Raw genomic sequence first — 18316 nt, forward strand, 5'->3', positions numbered from 1 at the left:
TTCACAAACCACCTTAATCTCGCACCCAATCTCTCCTCTCTCTCTCTCTCTCTCTCTCTCTCTCTCTCTCTCTCTCTCTCTCTCTCTCTCTCTCTCTCTCTCTCTCTCTCTCTCTCTCTCTCTCTCTCTCTCTCTCTCTCTCTCTCTCTCTCTCTCTCTCTCTCTCTCTCTCTCTCTCTCTCTCTCTCTCTCTCTCTCTCTCTCTCTCTCACTTTCACTCTTTTTCTATTTCTATCTTGCTTCTCTCTCTCTCTCTCTATTTCTCGCTTTCACTCTTTTCCTATTTCTATCTTGCTTCTCTCTCTCTCTCTCTCTCTCTCTCTCTCTCTCTCTCTCTCTCTCTCTCTATTTCTCACTTTCACTTTTTTTTTCTATCTTGCTCCTTTCTCTCTCTCTATTTATTTCTCACTTTCACTCTTTCTATTTCTGTCTTGCTCCTCTCACTCTCTCTATCTCTCTCTCTCACTATTTCTCACTTTCACTCTTTTTCTATTTCTATCTTGCTCCCCTCTCTCTCTCTCTCTCTCTCTCTCTCTCTCTCTCTCTCTCTCTCTCTCTCTCTCTCTCTCTCTCTCTCTCTCTCTCTCTCTCTATTTCTCACTTTCACTATTTTTTTATTTCTATCTTGCTCCTCTCTCTCTCTCTCTCTCTCTCTCTCTCTCTCTCTCTCTCTCTCTCTCTCTCTCTCTCTCTCTCTCTTTTCTATTTATTTCTCATTTTCTCCATTTCATTTTCTTTCATTCTCTTTTCCTCTTTTGCTTTCTATCTTTTTCTGTTTTTTGTTTTTTTTTCTCTTCATCTATCTTCTTCAGTCCTCTCTTTCTCTTTCTTTCTCAATCTCTGTCTCTCTGTCTCTTTCTTTTATGAAGTCCTTATTACTGAGTGTGTGTATGGATTTACCTGATTCTCTGCATGGGGGTATGGACTGTCTTAAGTTTGATGCATTGATTTTAGTGACATTCTTTTGGACCAGAGACCATGTGGCAGTCTTTTGAAATTGGAAACTAGTCTTCACTCAGAAAGGAATCAAGACTGCAGTTAACCTGTACTGGGATGGAGGAGGGTGGAGGGGAGTGGAATATGTAGGGAATGGAATGGGTGGGAGTGGTTTCTATGCCTTTTTCTTTTTGGCTACCCCCCATGTAAAGGGGGAAAAAGCCTTTGGTATATGCATGTATGACTTCTGGCCCCCTTAAGTCATTCTTTTATCACATCTATGACTTGAACTCTTTGTTGTGATATTGTTCTCATAGATAGGGGTTGTCCTCATAGGAGCCCATCTCTGTCTCCAGTTGTCAAACTTTGTTTATGTTGTCTATCTGGAATGTTTCTTCCCCAGAATTATCTGACAAATTAATGTGTCTCCATGGAAAACGTCCTACAATCTTTCCGTATTCTTGAGCTTCGTGATGTGCACTCTTGATGTGGGGATCACTGGCATGTAACAAAATCGGATTTATTCCCGAAGTGTGACAGAAAATTAATTGACATTTCCTTAACCCCAACATCCATGAATACGTATCTTGAGATTACATTCTGTGTCACAAAATGTGATCAAATTTGTAAGGTATTTCTCCCTGTGTTCTCTTTTTCTGCATGAAGGGACAGAGAGGGGGGATCGCCAATTAAAAGAAGCAGCCTTTGTTTTTTTGGCTACCTCCCTAGTAAGGGGGAAACCATTGCTATATGTATTTATGTGTCTATATGAAGACTGAAGATGCCACTATTATATATATATATATTTATATTTATTTTATTTTATTTTATTTTATTTTTATTTTATTTTTATTTTCCATCTTGTAAATAAACACCCTAAAACTTGTTGAGTGATGCTTGTGTTGGTGGAGTTGTGTTGGGGGAAGTAGGCAGTTTTGTTTTGATTCTTTATTAGATTAGTCTTTCCATCAGTTTAAATATGGTGGATATGGGAGATGGTCTATAGGATACCGAGATTTCTATTGACTTGTTTGGTTTTAAGATGGTTATTACATGTGCTCTTTCCAGATGGCTAGAATTTTATTGTGCTACCAGGAGTGGTAGAAGGTATGTGCCATTGCCTCCATTGCTTTTGAGCCAAGGCGTTTTAAATGAATGCTTGAAATTCTGTCTGAAACTTCTGATAGGAGCCAGGTTTTGACAAAAGGTGGTGGCCTGTGCCTCAGATAGTAGTACCAAACTTGAAAACCAATTCTTTGTCATGTACCTTTAAGTGGCATAAAACAACCTATTTTGGGTAGAGTTTACAAAGGAAGGCCATACTGACAGGAGACCTTTTGCTCCATAACTAGGTCAGATGCTAAGAATAGATAGTTAAATGAAGTAATTGATAAACAAAGGAATCAAACCATTGGCAGGCATTACAGCATATTGCTTAGGTGTTTCTCTAAATGAATCTTAAAACTTCAAATTGTACTACATTGCACCACCTTTGCAGGAAGTTTATTCTGTTCATTGATTATAGTTGGCAAAGTTGTTTCTACCCAATCCCAAATTAAATACATGATGACAGTGTGAAACTGTTATTTCTCATCTGATTATTTATGGTGAAAATTTCATCACTTTTGATGTTTTCAAATCCATTTAAGATGGGATGTTGATTACATTACCTATTTGTTGGTGATATTATTGTTCCACTTTTTCACGACACTGAATTAGTTGTATTGCTCACCTTTACTTGATTTTCATTATGTCTGTTGTTTCAGCCAAAAAGAAAATGAATTATAATTTCTACTTCTTTACATTTTCTCAAACGTTTAATGAGGCTTTTAAACGAAGAGTAAAGGTTGGCATAATTCATTATTAGTATCAGGTAGCCTGTAGATGAAAGACATACAGGGGGTACTCTAATTGCAATGGAGTTTTGTTCCTACACAACATTGTAAACTGATTTTCAGTGTAGGTCTAAACCAGCCTAAGAACCTTCCAAGTTGATTGCTTTCTTTTTCTTTGGTGCACTGCCATCAGAAAAGTCTATTTTATGCTTGGGAGCTATAATGAAGGGCAAAGCCCAACCCCCCACCCAAAGAAGAAGGTAATAATAAAAAAAAAAAAAAGAGAGAAAGGTAATGACAATTAGTAATCCAAAATTGTTTCCTTCCCTGGTCTATCATCACATGATGACATATTTCTCCTATGCACTTACCAACTAGTTCTTTGTGTTATAAAAAAGTGCATGGACAAATACTGGCAGTGTTGTAACCACAAAATGATGGAAGTCAAGACAGTTGTAAACCAAGGACTTCCCGTATATTTATGTTTACTACTGTAGTTTATCAATCATATTTGGGTGTATCTGGGTTTACAACCCCACCTTCCCTCACAATAGCTAAGATAAATGAGATAACTGTAGTTGTATTTTGCCTTGTATTTTTATATTCTATTTTAAATTCATCTTTTAATTTCAGCTCTAAAGGTGAAACTGATGCTCCGACGACCTCGCGAAGACCTTGTGAGCAGAGGCGTCATGCCACGTAAGTACTAGTTGTTTATCTTTTATCAAAAGTTTTATTTTGAAGTGCTAACAAATGTGAAAGATTGTGTCAGAAGAACTTTTTTGAAACTAGTGTACTGTGCACTAACAAAATATGCAGAAATACAATTTATATTGTCTTAATTTTGTTTTACTTCTGTTTAAAGTAAATGTGGGGAAAAATAATTGAGTTAATATAAAAAGGATAAGGGTGGCAGTAAATTGAAGGCAAGTTTAAAAGGTGAGAGGCTGGAGGAAGTGGAGAGCTTCAAGTATTGAGGGACACATGAAGTAGGGAATGGAGGAGTTGGGGTGGAGGTAATTGATAGACTAATGGAATCGAGTAGATGTCTACGGAAAAGAAAAGTGTCATGAGAAATAGGTATCAAGAGATGAATATAAGCAGAAGCCTTTGCAAACGTATGATTGTGCCCATGACAATGTATGGAGGAGAAACTTTGAATTTGAAGGGGGTAAAAAGGAAGAGCCTAAATATGTTTGAGAGATGATTTGTTTTAGAAGTATTGTGGGGGTTAGTAGGATGGATAGAGTGAGAAATATAAAGATGAAGCAGAAAGTGGGGGTGGAAAGAGAGCGGACAAATAGGATTGATCAAAGAATACTGATATGATTTAAGTATATGGAAAGAATGAGTGAAGAAAATTTTACAAAAAAGTGTGTGGAAGATGGAAGTGGATGGAGTAAACTGGAGAGGAAAAATGAGGAGGTGGATAGGCAGAGTCAAAGGGGCACATGATGCAAGACCAATGGATGTCAAACATGGAAGGGGGAGGGCAAGAGGTAGGCATGAATGGAGAATAGTTGTGAATGGATGAAGAATTTACACAGCCCAAAGGGATGTGTTCTTGTCTGCCCTGTAAATTTTCAAATGAATGAGGGTTGGAGGGGGGGGTTGTAAGGTAATGAAGCAGTGGGGTAAACCAGCATTGCCTGTTGGGCCTTATTGTTTAGGTGAAGTGTTTTCTTCACTGCCTCTGATGCAAGCAGTAGGTGGGGGGATGGAAATGATGCTTCATCCACTAGATGGAAGGGACAACAAATGGGTTTTTGCATAGATGTGGGATGGATGAAGGGCGAGTATATGCTTTTATTTGGCCACATCTCTCAAAAGGAGTAAAGAACCTTGTGATATATGTATATACATGTATTTTGTTTTATTTATTTATTTAATTTTTTTCTTTCAGCAATGAACACACCAACAGCATTTTATGAGCAGCGGCAGCGACTAGATATGGCTAAAAAGCATGACATTCTCAAACATAAAATGCAGAAACGACCTGACCGTGAAGAGTTAGTCCGGCAACACATTTTGGAAGGTAAAGTTGTCAAGATGCAAAACAGTTTCAGCAATTGCTGTAGACAATTTCTTATGATTTATATTTTAGGAAAACCTTTCTGTTTTGACTAGTAGTATACATATATGTAATGTAAGGAGGAAGTGTAAAAGATCTACTAGCAGAGAGGTAAATGAATGTACAAGTAGAAATGAAAATATGTGAATTTGTAGATTTTGTAGGTATGTACCACAGACTCAGGAGGAGAGACAAAAAAGTTATCACCATATGAATACCTGTGGGAGGTATTGCAGATATATGGGATAGGAGGAAAGCTGTTAAGAGCAGTCAAGAGCTTTTATGAGAGTAGTAATGCCTGTGTTAGAATTAGAAATGGAGAGAGTGATTGGTTTTAGGTAAAAGTGGGACTTTGCCAGGGATGTGTTATGTTATCTTGGCTGTTCAATTTTTATATAGATGGGGTGGCACAAGAGGTAAACAGAAGGGTAATGGGCCAGGGATTGGAGATGGTTAAAGAAAATGGAGAAAAATGAGAGAGAAGCCAGTTGTTTGCTGATGACACTGCACTTGTAGCAGGATTAAAGGAGGGATTGAGGAAGTTAATGATAGAGTTTGGGAAGGTGTGCGAAAGAAGGAAATTGAAGATAGATGTGGCTAAAAGTAAGGTGATGAGATGTACAAGGGGAGAGGATGGCAGCAAATTGGAAGCAATTATTAAGGGAGAGAGACTGTAGGAAGTGGATAGCTTTAGATACTTGGGTGTGAATGTGGTGGGAAAAGGAGTGGAGGTGGAGGTAGAATGTAGATTGAGAGAAGCAAGTAAATGCCCTGGGAAATGGATGCTCAGAGGAGATTGTATGAAGGGATGATTGTGCCAACAGCACTGTATGGGGCAGAAACATGGAACATAAGAAAAGAAGTTTAAATGTGTTTGATGAAATACTTGAGAAGTATGGTAGGGGATACTAGGCTAGATAGAGTGAGAAATGAGGAGGAGAGCAGGGATGGAAAGGGAGTTGGGAGATAGGGTTGATGAAAGAGTATTGGGATGGTGTGGACACATGTAAAGAATGAGTGAAGAAAGAATAGTAAAAAAAATGTGGAAGGCAGAGGTGGAGGGAGTGAACCAGAGGGAGCAACCAAGGGTGAGATGGATGGATAGGGTAAAAGGGGCATTGGGAAGGAGGGGAATGTCTGTTGAGGAAGGAAGGTGAGAAGACAGAAGATAGGGGTGAATGGAGAATGGTTGTGTATGGATAATGCTGTGATGCATGGAAGGGAGTGGGTCGGGGATGGGGGAATGTGTATGATTGATATTTTGACACAGCCTGAAGGGGTTTCTCCCTGTCTTCTCATTCTCTGCATGAGGGGACGGAGAGGGGCGTTACCAGTTAAATGAGACAGCCTTGCTGTGTTTTGCTACATTGCCTCTGACCCAGGGTGGGTGAGATGCGGTGATGACCCATCATCCAGGAGGAGCCAAGAAAAGAGGGAGGGAGGGGTAGTGAATGGGAGTAGTGGATTATGTGGGGATGAAATAGGTGGGAGTGGATTTATGCCTTGACTTTGAGTATCTCCCTTGGAAGGGGAAAAAAATTGTTGGAATATGTATGTATGAATAAATCAAAAGGATCTTGCTAAAATATACTTCCACAAATTGGTCACTACAATAATGAGTGAAAAGAACAACAAACTACACCATGAGGCCTTTGAAAAATAAGAGAATGCAGCTAAGTTACCATAATAAACTATCAACACTGAAACATAAATCTTTTTCATAAACTAGTACATGAAATTGACTGGCATATAGTTTTGTGAAAGAGCCTTTATTACACCACATAACAGCCACAGACCCTAGAACTCAGCAAGAAACCCATACCTCTAGCATGCTTTCACAAATCTTCCAGAACCTATCTGCAGCATCCCAGAATATCTCTACAAAAAACACATACATAGATTACTAAACAGAGGACCAATTCCATACTAAATCAAATGCCTGGAGACAAGGTTGGAGGAGTGTATCCTCTCAAAACATACAAGACTAGTTTGCCTACTCTCAGGTCACCACCTAGCACAAATAAATTACCTTATAGAATATACAGAACATGTCACTTTGTGGAGTCCTACACACATCATTCAGAAAATACAAGCTTTCTCTTCAGAGTGACTATGAGCCAACCTGAGAGCTAGAACCAGTACTTCTGTGGTATAGGTCTTCTGGCAGAGAGAACTTGAAATTACAGATGGACTGATTTATTGACCTTCCTTGTTTATTTTGGCAGATGCTCCAGGTAATATAGACCCCTCACTGGTGGAGAAGCAAAAGCAACTAAAGAGGGCACGCATTGCTGACACCATTAGTGACCACCTAGTACAGAGACCAGGACCCCTTGAATTGGTCAAGGCCAACATTTTGCATACTACTGAGGATTTGGAGAAGGCTGTCAAAGGTAATACATTGGATGTACAGTAATTCCAAGAACTTCGATAAAGCCCTACAATGGAATATGTAGAGATTAATTTTGTATTTCGTAACAGTTCCTTTGTAATTTTTTGGGTATAACTTATTGAAAGATATATATAAGATATTTTCAAAATGGAGAACTGGAGCAACTGATTGATTGATTGAGAAGGGAAGAATTGAAAAATATATATATATATATGTTAATGTTTTCTTATTTATTTTATTTATTTTATTTTTTTATATCAGAGGGTCAGTTAACATTCAAGAGCACTTGTGAGGGAGAGCCACGGAAGCACCCAAAACTGTACCTGGACTGGGAAGATGAGTCAAGCAGTGAGGGCGCTATGTCGCCCGACCAGAGTGAGGCCAGCAGCAAGGCAGCTGCTGCCCCCCAAGTCATCTCTCCTGTGCCATCAGACCAACCCTTGACTTCCATTATTCACAATAGTAGTAGCAGTAGTAGTAATAGCAGCACCAGCACAAGTAGTAGTAGCAGCAGCAGCAGTGGCAACAGTTGTATATCTCTTCCACCTGCTGAGTTACCTACTCCCTCCCCTTCCCTCACGTGCACGACCTCATCCCTGTCCCCCCTCTCTTCTCTGGCCTCCCCGCAACATACTTTAATTCCCTCTCCACAAACTCCTGCACTTACGCATACATTGTTTGTGACAAGAACTCCCCTTCCTCAAGCCCTTACCACCCCACCACAGCAAAATTCAGCTCCTGGGAAGGATCAGTCGAAGAACCGGAAGAAGTCAAAAAGCAAAACTCAACCAAAAGCTCGAACTATAAAGTTCCACGAGTATAAGGTATTGATATGTTATTCTTGTTTGATTTGATCATACTTTTGAATATCATGATAGGTTTTTGAATATTTGAGCCATGATATAACAGTTGTACTTCATGCATGCATAACGAGGAGGGTGGCTGAGTCCAAGAATACATCCACCCACCACTCATCCTTTACCCATCCAAAACCCACCATTCACTCCTCCTATATTAGCACCTTGTGGATGAAGGATTATCCCAATCACCTGTCATTCACCTGCTCTGGTCCAATGTGATGAGACACATTACTTCCACAGTAGGGCTCAACAGATGAAGATGGTTAAACAAATGGATGATTAGAGGAGGGAGGTTGCCATGTGGTGAAGCAGTAGAAATAAACCAGCTTCAGCTGTTGGATCCTGCTGCTGAGGTGTTATATCTTGCTACACTGCCTCTGAGCTGAGCAAGTTTGACAGGAGACAAGAATGACCCTTAATCCATGAGGAGCTAAGATGGGAGGGCATTTTGGTGGGTGGGTGGATCTAGGTAAATTACTCAAAATAAATTGCTCAACAGTAAATAACTCCTGTTACTGTCCTGTAACATTTCTCTGAATATTCATTGTCTCATTTTGCTGAACCCCGTGGTAGGGGAAAAGAATACTGCTACCAAGTATTTGCACTTGAGTTGTATAAGTCTGTAACCCCAAAGGGGACAGGGGACATTCCTTAAAAAAAAGTAAAAGTAAAAGAGTGCAGATGGGGCAGAAAAAAGTACCAAGACTGCATAATGCAATTAAAGAATATTTTATGAAACTATGACAAAATGTAGAAAAATATTTAAGAAATGTTGCATACAGTATTTCATACTAATAGAGTAAATATTGGCAGTAATACATTTTTATTTAATTTTTTTTAAATATGAAGAACAACAAAAATAATAATAATGTACCTGTTATTATTTCAAACAATGACAAACAATGTAGAAGAATATTTAAGAACTATTGTATAATAGAAATGTACCCATTCTTAATTTTAACTGTTCAATTAACTGTAGTAAAGTTGTATTATTTTATCTTATTTATGGATATTCTTCATCAAACCACTATTTTTGAGCAATCTGCATTTTGAGCAATTGATAGTTCAAGATTTTTATTTTGAGAGATTTTCTGGATACCAGAGTGGTTGTGTGCTTTAACTTGGCAACTACTCTTTAAAAGGGGAAAGGGCACTCTGGTTTATTATGTATTTACCTTGTTATGGGGTTGGTGCCATGCTTGTGGGACCAGTTTCTTTGCCTCCACTTGTTTAACATTGCTTCAGATTTGTTTTTTGTGTTGGCTTGGATTATATTTTCATACAACTTGTTCCATAAGTTTACACTTCTATGTGGAAAGTTATACTTTCTAACATCTTTCAAACAAGTTTGCTTTTTCAATTTCTAACTCTGTCTTCTTATTGATCTTTCATCCCATAACAACAAATCCTTTTTGTTCATCATTTCTATACCTTTCTCTAATGTAAGTATCATTGTCATATTACCTCTTCATATGTCTTCTCTGAATATTCATTTTCTTATTTTGCCAAATCCTGTGGTGGTGGAAAAGAATACTGCTACCAAGTGTTCCCACTTGTGTTGTAAAAGGCAACATTCCTAATGTATGTGTCTTGCCATCTAGACTGGATCATCTTGGCTATTGCCCTCTATATTATGGAATGGGTGGAAAGTGAATGCATGCCTTGGCTACCTCCCTTATAAGGGAGAAGAAGCCTTTTGCCATATAGGTAAAACAGATAGTATATGTATACATATTAATTACAGGGACCGCCTAGTGCAGTCAAAAGAGAGTCTACTACAACACCTCTAGAGACATCGTATGACATCCTTCTTCAGCAGCAACAACTCTTCCTACAATGCCAACTAGAACTTAAACAAAAGGTAAGTGGCAAAAGGCCCCTTCCAAGAAATGTTGCATAGTACCCATCTGAAAGATAATATTGATGAGTTATAATAATGTTAGTCTTGCATTGCAAAACCAGTGCTTTTATAGTCAGATTGTTATATATGTCACATGTACATACAACATGTATAGGATTTGTCTCTGCCTGTGTGCTGTACGTGTAAGTGATTTTAATATATTGTAGGGCCTATTGTCAATATCACCAAAAAGTTAATACTTATTGTGTCTTCGTAATATTGCTTTTGGCAAGCTTCTCACTGATTTTCTGATTACATTTTTTTTTTTCATAACAGTATACCCAGATCATCATACCAGCTGCCCTCAAAGCCACCAGTAGTGACACTTCTGCCTTGCCCTCAGTCATCACTGTCACTTCCACCAATTCTTCTGTCACATCAGGATTGCCTATAAGTGCACAGGTTATGCACACTCCAAGCCAAACTCCAACACCAACTCCAACGCCCACCCCACCTATGCCACCACCACCACCCACACCACCAGAAAATGGATCCACAAAAATAATCACCAAGTTGGAGGATATGAAAGGTAATATCTTCCCACTCCAGTGAAGCATATTTGTATTTACCCAAAGATTTTAAAGTGTAATGGATAAAGGAGATATCTAGACAATAAAAAAAAAATCTTATGTACTTAGTTGGTATATGATGCTCTTGGATTGTTTCATGAATAGAAAATTAAATGTATATTAATTTTTTTTTTTTTCTAATTACAGTGAGTGACTTGAAAGCAGAATTGAAGAAGCGGAACTTGCCCGTGTCAGGTTCTAAGCCACAACTCATTGAACGCCTTCGTAGTTTCAAGGACCAGCAACAGCAGCATCAGCCTTGCAGTAGTCCAGTTTCGAGCCATGGTAGCCCTGCCCCTGTAGCAGTAACTGTGGCAACCAGTGCTAGTGGAGACCGAACACTACATCTTGCCCCCATCAGCTCTCAGGGCAGCAGTGGGATGGCCCTACCATTGGGCATGGGGCAACTTATACTCGATGCTTCCCCAGTTCCACAGGCCCTGACGCATTCTACACCTGATCTGAATGATGATACTTCAGGTAATATTCATGTTCTCAGGAATTAGAAGTTTAGCATCCCAAGTATCATTTTCATTCATGATATTAACATTGTGAGAGAGGAGAAGGCTGGAAGTGTGAGCAAAAGTAAGATTTATATGTACAAGGGGAGAGGGTGACTGTGAGTTGAAGGTTAGTTTTAAAGGAAAGAGGCTGGAAGAAATGTAGAGATTTAAGTATTTAAGATCACATGTCACAGGGAATAGAGGAGTGGGAGTGGATGTAAATTATGGAGTAAGGGAAGTAAGTGAATGTATAGGGTGGGACTGAAAAGTGTCATAATAAACAGGTATCAGAGGGTGAATGCAAAGAGATTATGTCCACAATGCTCATTGTTCATAATATGTTGATTGCAATTCAACCAAGCCACAGTCCAAAAAGGAGTGGATTTCAGGCACTTGCCATGACCATCATATACAGGGATGACCCATCATCCAGGAGGTGCCAAGATAAGAGGGAGGGAGGAGGGTGGAGGGAGTGGAATATATAGGAAATGGAATGGGTGGGAGTGGTTTCTGTGCCTTTTTCTTTTTGGCTACCCCCCCGTGTAGGGGGAAAAAGCCTTTGGTATATGTATGTATGTATGTGTGTGTGTGTTTACCTAATTGTAGTACACAGGAAATGAGCAATGCTTGTTGGGTCCCTTCTAATCTCCAATTGATCATACCTGCACACACACATACTCAGAAATATGAGGAATTGCTCTTTAATGTATTAATCTATAGTTTCAGGTCTTCTAGAAGCTACAATGGACCTTGGAGACGAGAGTGCATCTTCCCCTGCATACTCTCATATCTCCAGTTCATCCACCCGACCTTCTAGTGTGGCACCAATGGATGTTGACTTGGAATCAGCCATGGATGCATCTGATTTTGCACCTCTCACTCCTATAGGTCCAAACACTCCTGCCAGTTTGGCAGCAAGTGATGTCAGTTCCATCAACACCCCACCTCCACCACCACCACCACCTCCCCCTCCACCTCCCCCACCACCCAGGTCAGTTATGACTCTAGGGTGTAATGGTGTGCCAACAGCAATCATGTCTTCAGCCCCAGGTGTTCTAGTGACCACCACACTTACTCCAAGTTTAGCATTATCCTCTCCACAACCGAGTCCACAGACTGCCACTTCTCTGATCTCCAATGAAACCATGGCACAGCTGCAGCAAAGAATTCAACAGCTCACCCAGGAGTTGCACCACACCCAAATTCAACTGCAGATTCAGCAACAGCAGAACTTAATCAAAGCTCAAGAGCAACAGCGAAGTAATGCAAGTGACAATAAGCTTAATCAGAAGCTGATTCTTCAACAGCATCTTCATAACAGGAAACAGCAGCAGCAACAGCAACAACTTCAAAGTCATCTACAGCAGCTGCAAAATCTACAGCACCAGCAGCAACAATTGTTGCAACAACAACAAGCAGCACAGCATACAAACAAACCAATTAGTCAGTTGCAGAGTATACAGCCATTACAACAGCAGCAGCAACAGCAACAATTGACTAGTCCTCAGGAAGTCAAAGTGAAGATTGAGAATGGTTGGGATCAACTTCTAGGGCCTCCCTCTCCAGTGGGACAGTCCAAAAATCAACGGACTGGACCAGCAACGTCTTCTTCTGCAACACTTTCCAATGGTATCAGCTTTACACCACATAGGTAAGATCTTTTAGTGCCTGTTTATATGGATATATGTTTAATATTCAATGTATGCTAATGCTTACCTATATATTTGCTAAAATGTGGGTGGACTTTAGTTTCAACTGCATTATATTGCCTGTTATTGTTTTGGAGTGGGAAATACAAAGTGTTATTGTATTGAAAGGATTACTTGTGCAGGAATATGTTTCGACATTCAGTCAAACTGTTTCAGCATGAGCAGTAGGTGGACTTTGGCCTGAAGGGAGTGTGGATCAATTAGTAGAAGAACCTTCAGATCAGAGTCCATCCACCTTCCTTTCAGCAATATAAAGCTTGTGGTCCTTATCCAAATAGAATTTGTAGAATAGTATTACTGTACTGAAGGGGTTAAAAGCAAACTCCTTGAAGAAATTGTCTTGATTTTACCCCACACTTTTCAGTATGAGTGGCCCCACGTCTGTAGAAGGCACAGTGGATACACAGCTTGGTGTAACCAAGCCCCCACCGAACTATGCAGAGGCCACTAAGCAACTAAAAGGTGGTCAAACTGTACAGGTGAGTGGCAGTTTTCTTCCTCAGTAGTGTCATTGCCTTAATTTCTGTAGAGATATCACCCACATGTAATTTTGTTTGTTTGTCATCATGACCCCTGTCTGGGGTATTTGGCTGCATGTTAGTGTGGGGTTAAAAGCTGCTCGGTAGCATACAGCTGATACTTTAGAGTCAGTATGGGGCCCCTACAGACCAGAACCACACATCATTTTTATCTGTGATAGAGGAAATCGCTATTCATACAGAAATGATACTTTTATTATACTGCGACTGTCCCTCCATTATGTTGGCCCCCTACTCTTGAAACTGTCCTGTACCTTTTCTCTGAATATTCATTTCCTTTTTTTGCTGATTTCTCCCCATCTTCTCCTTTTCTGCATGGGGGGATGGAGAGGGGGGGGTCACCGATTTAATGAAGCAGCCTTGCTGTGGATGCGCTGTGTCCTGTGATACTGCCTCTGACCCAGGGCAGTGGACAAGGTGCAGGGATGACCCGTCATCCAGGAGGTGCTAAGATAAGAGGGAAGGTGGAGTGTATTTAGGGATGGAATGGGTGGGAATGGTTTTATGCCTTTTTCTTTTTGGCTACCTCCCTTGTAAGGGGAAAAAAGCCTTGGTATATGTATGTATGGGGACGGAAAGGGGGGGGTCGCTGAATTTATGAAGTGGCCTTGCTGTGGATGTGCTGTGTCTTCCGACACTGCTTCTGACCCAGGGCAGTGGACAGGATGCAGGGATGACCCGTCATCCAGGAGGTGCCAAGATAAGAGGGAGGGAGAAGGGTGGAGGGGAGTGGTTTCTATGCCTTTTTCTTTTTGGCTACCCCCCGTGTAGGGGGAAAAAGCCTTTGGTATATGTATGTATGTATTTTTTTTGACGAACCTTGTGGTAGGGGAGAAGAATATTGTCACTGTTCCCATTTGAGCCGTAAAAGGTGACAAAAACAGGATGGGGATTGGACTAAGCATCCTACTTTCTGTAGCCCCAAAGGGGACATTCCTAAAAGAAAGGAAAGGCAACCAGTCCTAAAGCTTTGGTCTTTTAATCTGTGTGGATGTGATACAGATGAGAGAGAAAGGGAAGAGATAGGCAGTATGTTTGTGAGAAGATAGATGTGTTAGCGAGTTTTTAGTCTGAGAGTGCAGTTGGGAGGGTGTCAGGAGTGAAGAGAGGGCAAGGGAGAGAAGGGGTGGCTATACTAGTAAGTGAAGAGATAGGTGGGCGTGTGATGGAGTGGAAGGAGGTTTCTTCAAGGAAGATTGGTCATCCCTGTAACCTGCCCACTGCCCTGGGTCGGTCGGAAGCAACATATTTCTCATGGACATGTTTACTTTTCTCTTCCAGTGCACTCCCCCAAATTCTCCATCCTCTGCAGGCACTCGTTTCACTGCTAGTAGGACAGTATTATCTGTATCCATAAGGCTTTTTATTATCTATTCACAGCCATGTTCCATCCCACTTCATTCTCCTATTCTTGCATTTATTCCTCAACTCTATCTTACAAATAAAACAGCAACAATGATATTATACACTCCATCAAATCAGCAATTGTATCAAACATGTTGTGTTCCTCATAACCAGTTACATACAATCAGGGAATAATTTGAATTTACAGTAGTGTAGTTTAGTAAAAATTTGGACAAACAGGAGTACATTAATTTTTTTGTTATGGGATTGCATACATATTGAATGTGGGGGAAATTTTTACACAGCACAGATGAAGGAATATATTACTTTGAATGTACTTTCAGAATTCAAATAAATCATCTCAGCCAAATGCAAGAAAAGTTTCCATTAAAAGCCAAGCTGTGGATGATGTTCTAGAAATTTTGATTAAAAATGGTGGTAAGTGTATATGTATATATATTTTTAATAACTTGTATTTCAATTTTATATAAGGATTAGTGCCTGTATGATTTGGTGTTGTGTGCATATTATTCTCTTTGAATTCCAATCTTGATGGTATTGAGAATGTGGGAAATCATGACATGTTTACTTCTCCTCAACAGAACTTCCTCCAAGTGCAGCACAGGAACCAGCCACCCCCACCACACCCAAGAGCTCTCTATCAACTGCCCCACTCTTTTCAACATGTGTCACCACATCAACCACATCTGTCGTAACAGCACCACCTCCTCCTCCACCACCTCCACCACCACCACCTCCTCCACCACCACCTCCACCACCACTTCCTCATTCTACAAACTTTCGGCCATTCGGAAGCAATACCTTGCACGGAGGTGTGAGTGCTGCCAACAGTCATGTTAATAACATGAACCTCATTAACAATAACATCAGCAACAACAACAGTAGTAATAATAATAATAACAACAACAGCAGTTCTACCATGAACTGCAATAATTCGTACAGCAATGGAGGATCAGCACTTGGTCCCAACTCCATCATCTCACAATCCTTATTTGCTGACTTGGTCATGGAAGGTCAGGGCAGTGGTGCCCTCGACTTTCAGCTTGACCTTGACCTGCCAGTGTTGGAAGGAATGGAACTGAGTGGGCTTGAAGCTCCTTTGGATACCTCCTCATCACTTAGCCCTCCTGAAATGATGACACATAGTCGTCCAGACCCACCTATAACTAATGATATGAAAATGGAGGTGAACGATGATGTGGATGTTGCATCTTGGTTGGACTCTTTGGTGCCCCCACCTCAACCACCCGAGCTGGTCTCGGGTCCCTCACCCGCACCACCAGTCTGGCAGGGAGGATCCCACAGCTCATCAATAGCATCTTCAGTCAGTACAAGTGACAGTGGACTGGGTGGTCGAAGCAGCAGTAGTGTCGGCAATAGCAGCATCAGCAGTAGCAGCAGCAGTAGCAACAGCAGCATTCATCAGAGTGACCCACTGTTGTCCTATAATATGGAGCAACAGGATCTCTTCAGTTTAGAAGAGACTGACCTCAAGACCACTGACATGACCTCAGGTCTCTCGTGGGACCGAATTGACTTTGCTGCCTAATGAAAGTTGGACAAGGCAGTGATTGTAGTGAATAAATGGCTTGGTAATAGTAAACATACCAAGCTAAAAGTGGCAGTGATTATAGTGAATAAATGGCTAGGTAGTCAAATATATACCAAGCTGAACATGGCAGTGATTGTAGCAAATAAAGAGCTCGATAGTCTTACATACACCAAGACGTGGGACCACCGACTTAGCTTGTGTAGTCTTGGGACCACTGACATCCTAGGATGTACTGAGTTAGTAAGGGAACACTTGCAGTGTCCAGTAGCGATGGGACCTTGCAAAATTACACTCCAACCTGGCCCGGTGTGGAGCCAGAGGCGGAACACAAGTCTGTGATGACGGTGAAGTGCCTTACAGTGCGCTGACAGAGGACCATAGTGTTTAGTTAACCTAGGTTGTGTTCAGCCAACTCCCCATAATTCCTGATTATTCCATTATGCCGACCTTGCAAGCAAGTACTGCTCACTTATCAAATACTGTTACTAAGGCTTCCATGTGGAAAATGTTATTGGCCAATATAAAGATATAAAGCTTTATTTATCATTTTTGTACATAATATTCCCCTCTCCATAAGATGGTGCTGCCTGTCCTTCCTTCCCAAGGCCAATTTGCTTGAGTGTTACTAATGCTATTCCAAGTTTTGGATTCCCTTGGACTAGGCGTTTGTGTGTATAAGTTTGTGCACAATGAATTGAGTATGCATTGACTAATGTGTACATTTCTTCACATGTATATATTCAAAGGGAACAAAGTGAACCCTCTTGCCTATGTTCTTGCTTCGTGCTTCCTTGGACCTAAGCTATGCCATTCTTGAACGGCAGCTGTACTAGCCACTTGGCCTTATGGTGCCAAGCATATACTTGTTCATTTGTGTATGGCCAGCTGCTTTCCTGACAGTGCAGGTGCTGCTGAATCTAGACATGTGTGCCCTGGGTACAATGTTCCTGTACCTGCATATGTGTGTGATGGGTTCTCCTGCAGAATGTTTCTAGAGCAAGTGTATAGGGAAATATAGATGAGGGTGCACAGGGGCCTGTCATAGGGTGATGTGCCTGAGCCAATGTATACACTGTTATTAACATTTCTCAAACATTTACAGTAATGCACAAACATATGCACATACACACATGTATGTATGTGTGTATTGATATCTATGCACATTAATTTGTGATGGATTTAAATGTACATGCATACATATATACATATGTATATATACCCACACATAGGCATATATATTAAATACAGTCGTAAAACGGTTGTAGAATTAAAGAGACTACAATAGAAGTCCAGTTATAAGAATCGGGAGCAACCAGCCAGTCTGGATTTCATTTATTTTGATTAACTAAGCAGAACAACTAGGAAGGGCTTTGTGTAATTTTTCAACATGCCCTGCTTAATAAACACATTACTATTTCATTTGCATAGAACTTTTTTTTTTTCTCTCTCCATTTTTTTTTTCTTCTTTCTTCATAATTGTTTTTACCTATCTGCATCAAGTGGTCATTCCCTTCAAAGTAGGTGAAAGAAAGGAAAAAAGCGCCATCAGAGATTAGTCAATATTATTGTCAACTTGTAACAGTGGCATGAACCCCGTTGCTCACTAAGACTAAATGTGCAGCAGCAACATTATAGATTTCTTCTCTTTTCCAGATACAAGAATGTTTCTGATGTTTTAGCATCCAAATAAATGGACTTTTACTGTACTAGAATTATTTTGTTGCTCATTTCATTCAAAGAGAATGTACAAACATTTCTCTTAAATCAAGTGTTCCCATAGGCATGATAGTATAATCATTTTGTTTACAAAAAAAAGAAAAAAAAAAGAAGAAAATAGAGGAAAATGTATATATTATGTGCACTAAGATATGTGATCTACTGAAAAACTACTTTAATGGTACAGTTAACAGAACCTAAAAGTTTAAAAAAATTATCTATTGTTATAAAACCAAGATCAGCATGAAAATAATCCATGCTATATTTTATGTATGTGCAGTCTCGGATGTGGTGTGGTTGAAATGCACATGCCCTATAATGGAGGACCAGCACTGGTAAATTGTGTATGTATTGCATCCTCAACCTGGT

The 18316-nt window shown here is 40.2% G+C and overlaps 1 protein-coding gene across 15 annotated transcripts in view; it reads left to right on the forward strand.

Annotated features, from left to right (window-relative positions):
- Mrtf (Myocardin-related transcription factor) overlaps positions 1 to 17937 on the forward strand; it is a 314147-nt gene extending 296210 nt beyond the window's left edge. For all 15 annotated transcript variants that reach the window (XM_076192250.1, XM_076192249.1, XM_076192254.1 and 12 more), the window contains 11 exons: positions 3405 to 3470; positions 4675 to 4806; positions 7068 to 7235; positions 7496 to 8058; positions 9839 to 9955; positions 10271 to 10523; positions 10711 to 11043; positions 11787 to 12717; positions 13140 to 13254; positions 15003 to 15096; positions 15261 to 17937. In XM_076192250.1, coding sequence (XP_076048365.1) covers positions 3405 to 3470; positions 4675 to 4806; positions 7068 to 7235; positions 7496 to 8058; positions 9839 to 9955; positions 10271 to 10523; positions 10711 to 11043; positions 11787 to 12717; positions 13140 to 13254; positions 15003 to 15096; positions 15261 to 16228 — 3740 coding nt within the window. In that variant the 3' untranslated portion in view covers positions 16229 to 17937. The remainder of the gene's footprint in view (positions 1 to 3404; positions 3471 to 4674; positions 4807 to 7067; positions 7236 to 7495; positions 8059 to 9838; positions 9956 to 10270; positions 10524 to 10710; positions 11044 to 11786; positions 12718 to 13139; positions 13255 to 15002; positions 15097 to 15260) is intronic.
- Positions 17938 to 18316: the final 379 nt, after the last annotated feature.

This window comes from Oratosquilla oratoria, chromosome 11, assembly GCF_046742065.1.
Source record: "Oratosquilla oratoria isolate Oo_2021 chromosome 11, ASM4674206v1, whole genome shotgun sequence".
In the NCBI taxonomy this organism is placed as follows: domain Eukaryota; kingdom Metazoa; phylum Arthropoda; class Malacostraca; order Stomatopoda; family Squillidae; genus Oratosquilla; species Oratosquilla oratoria.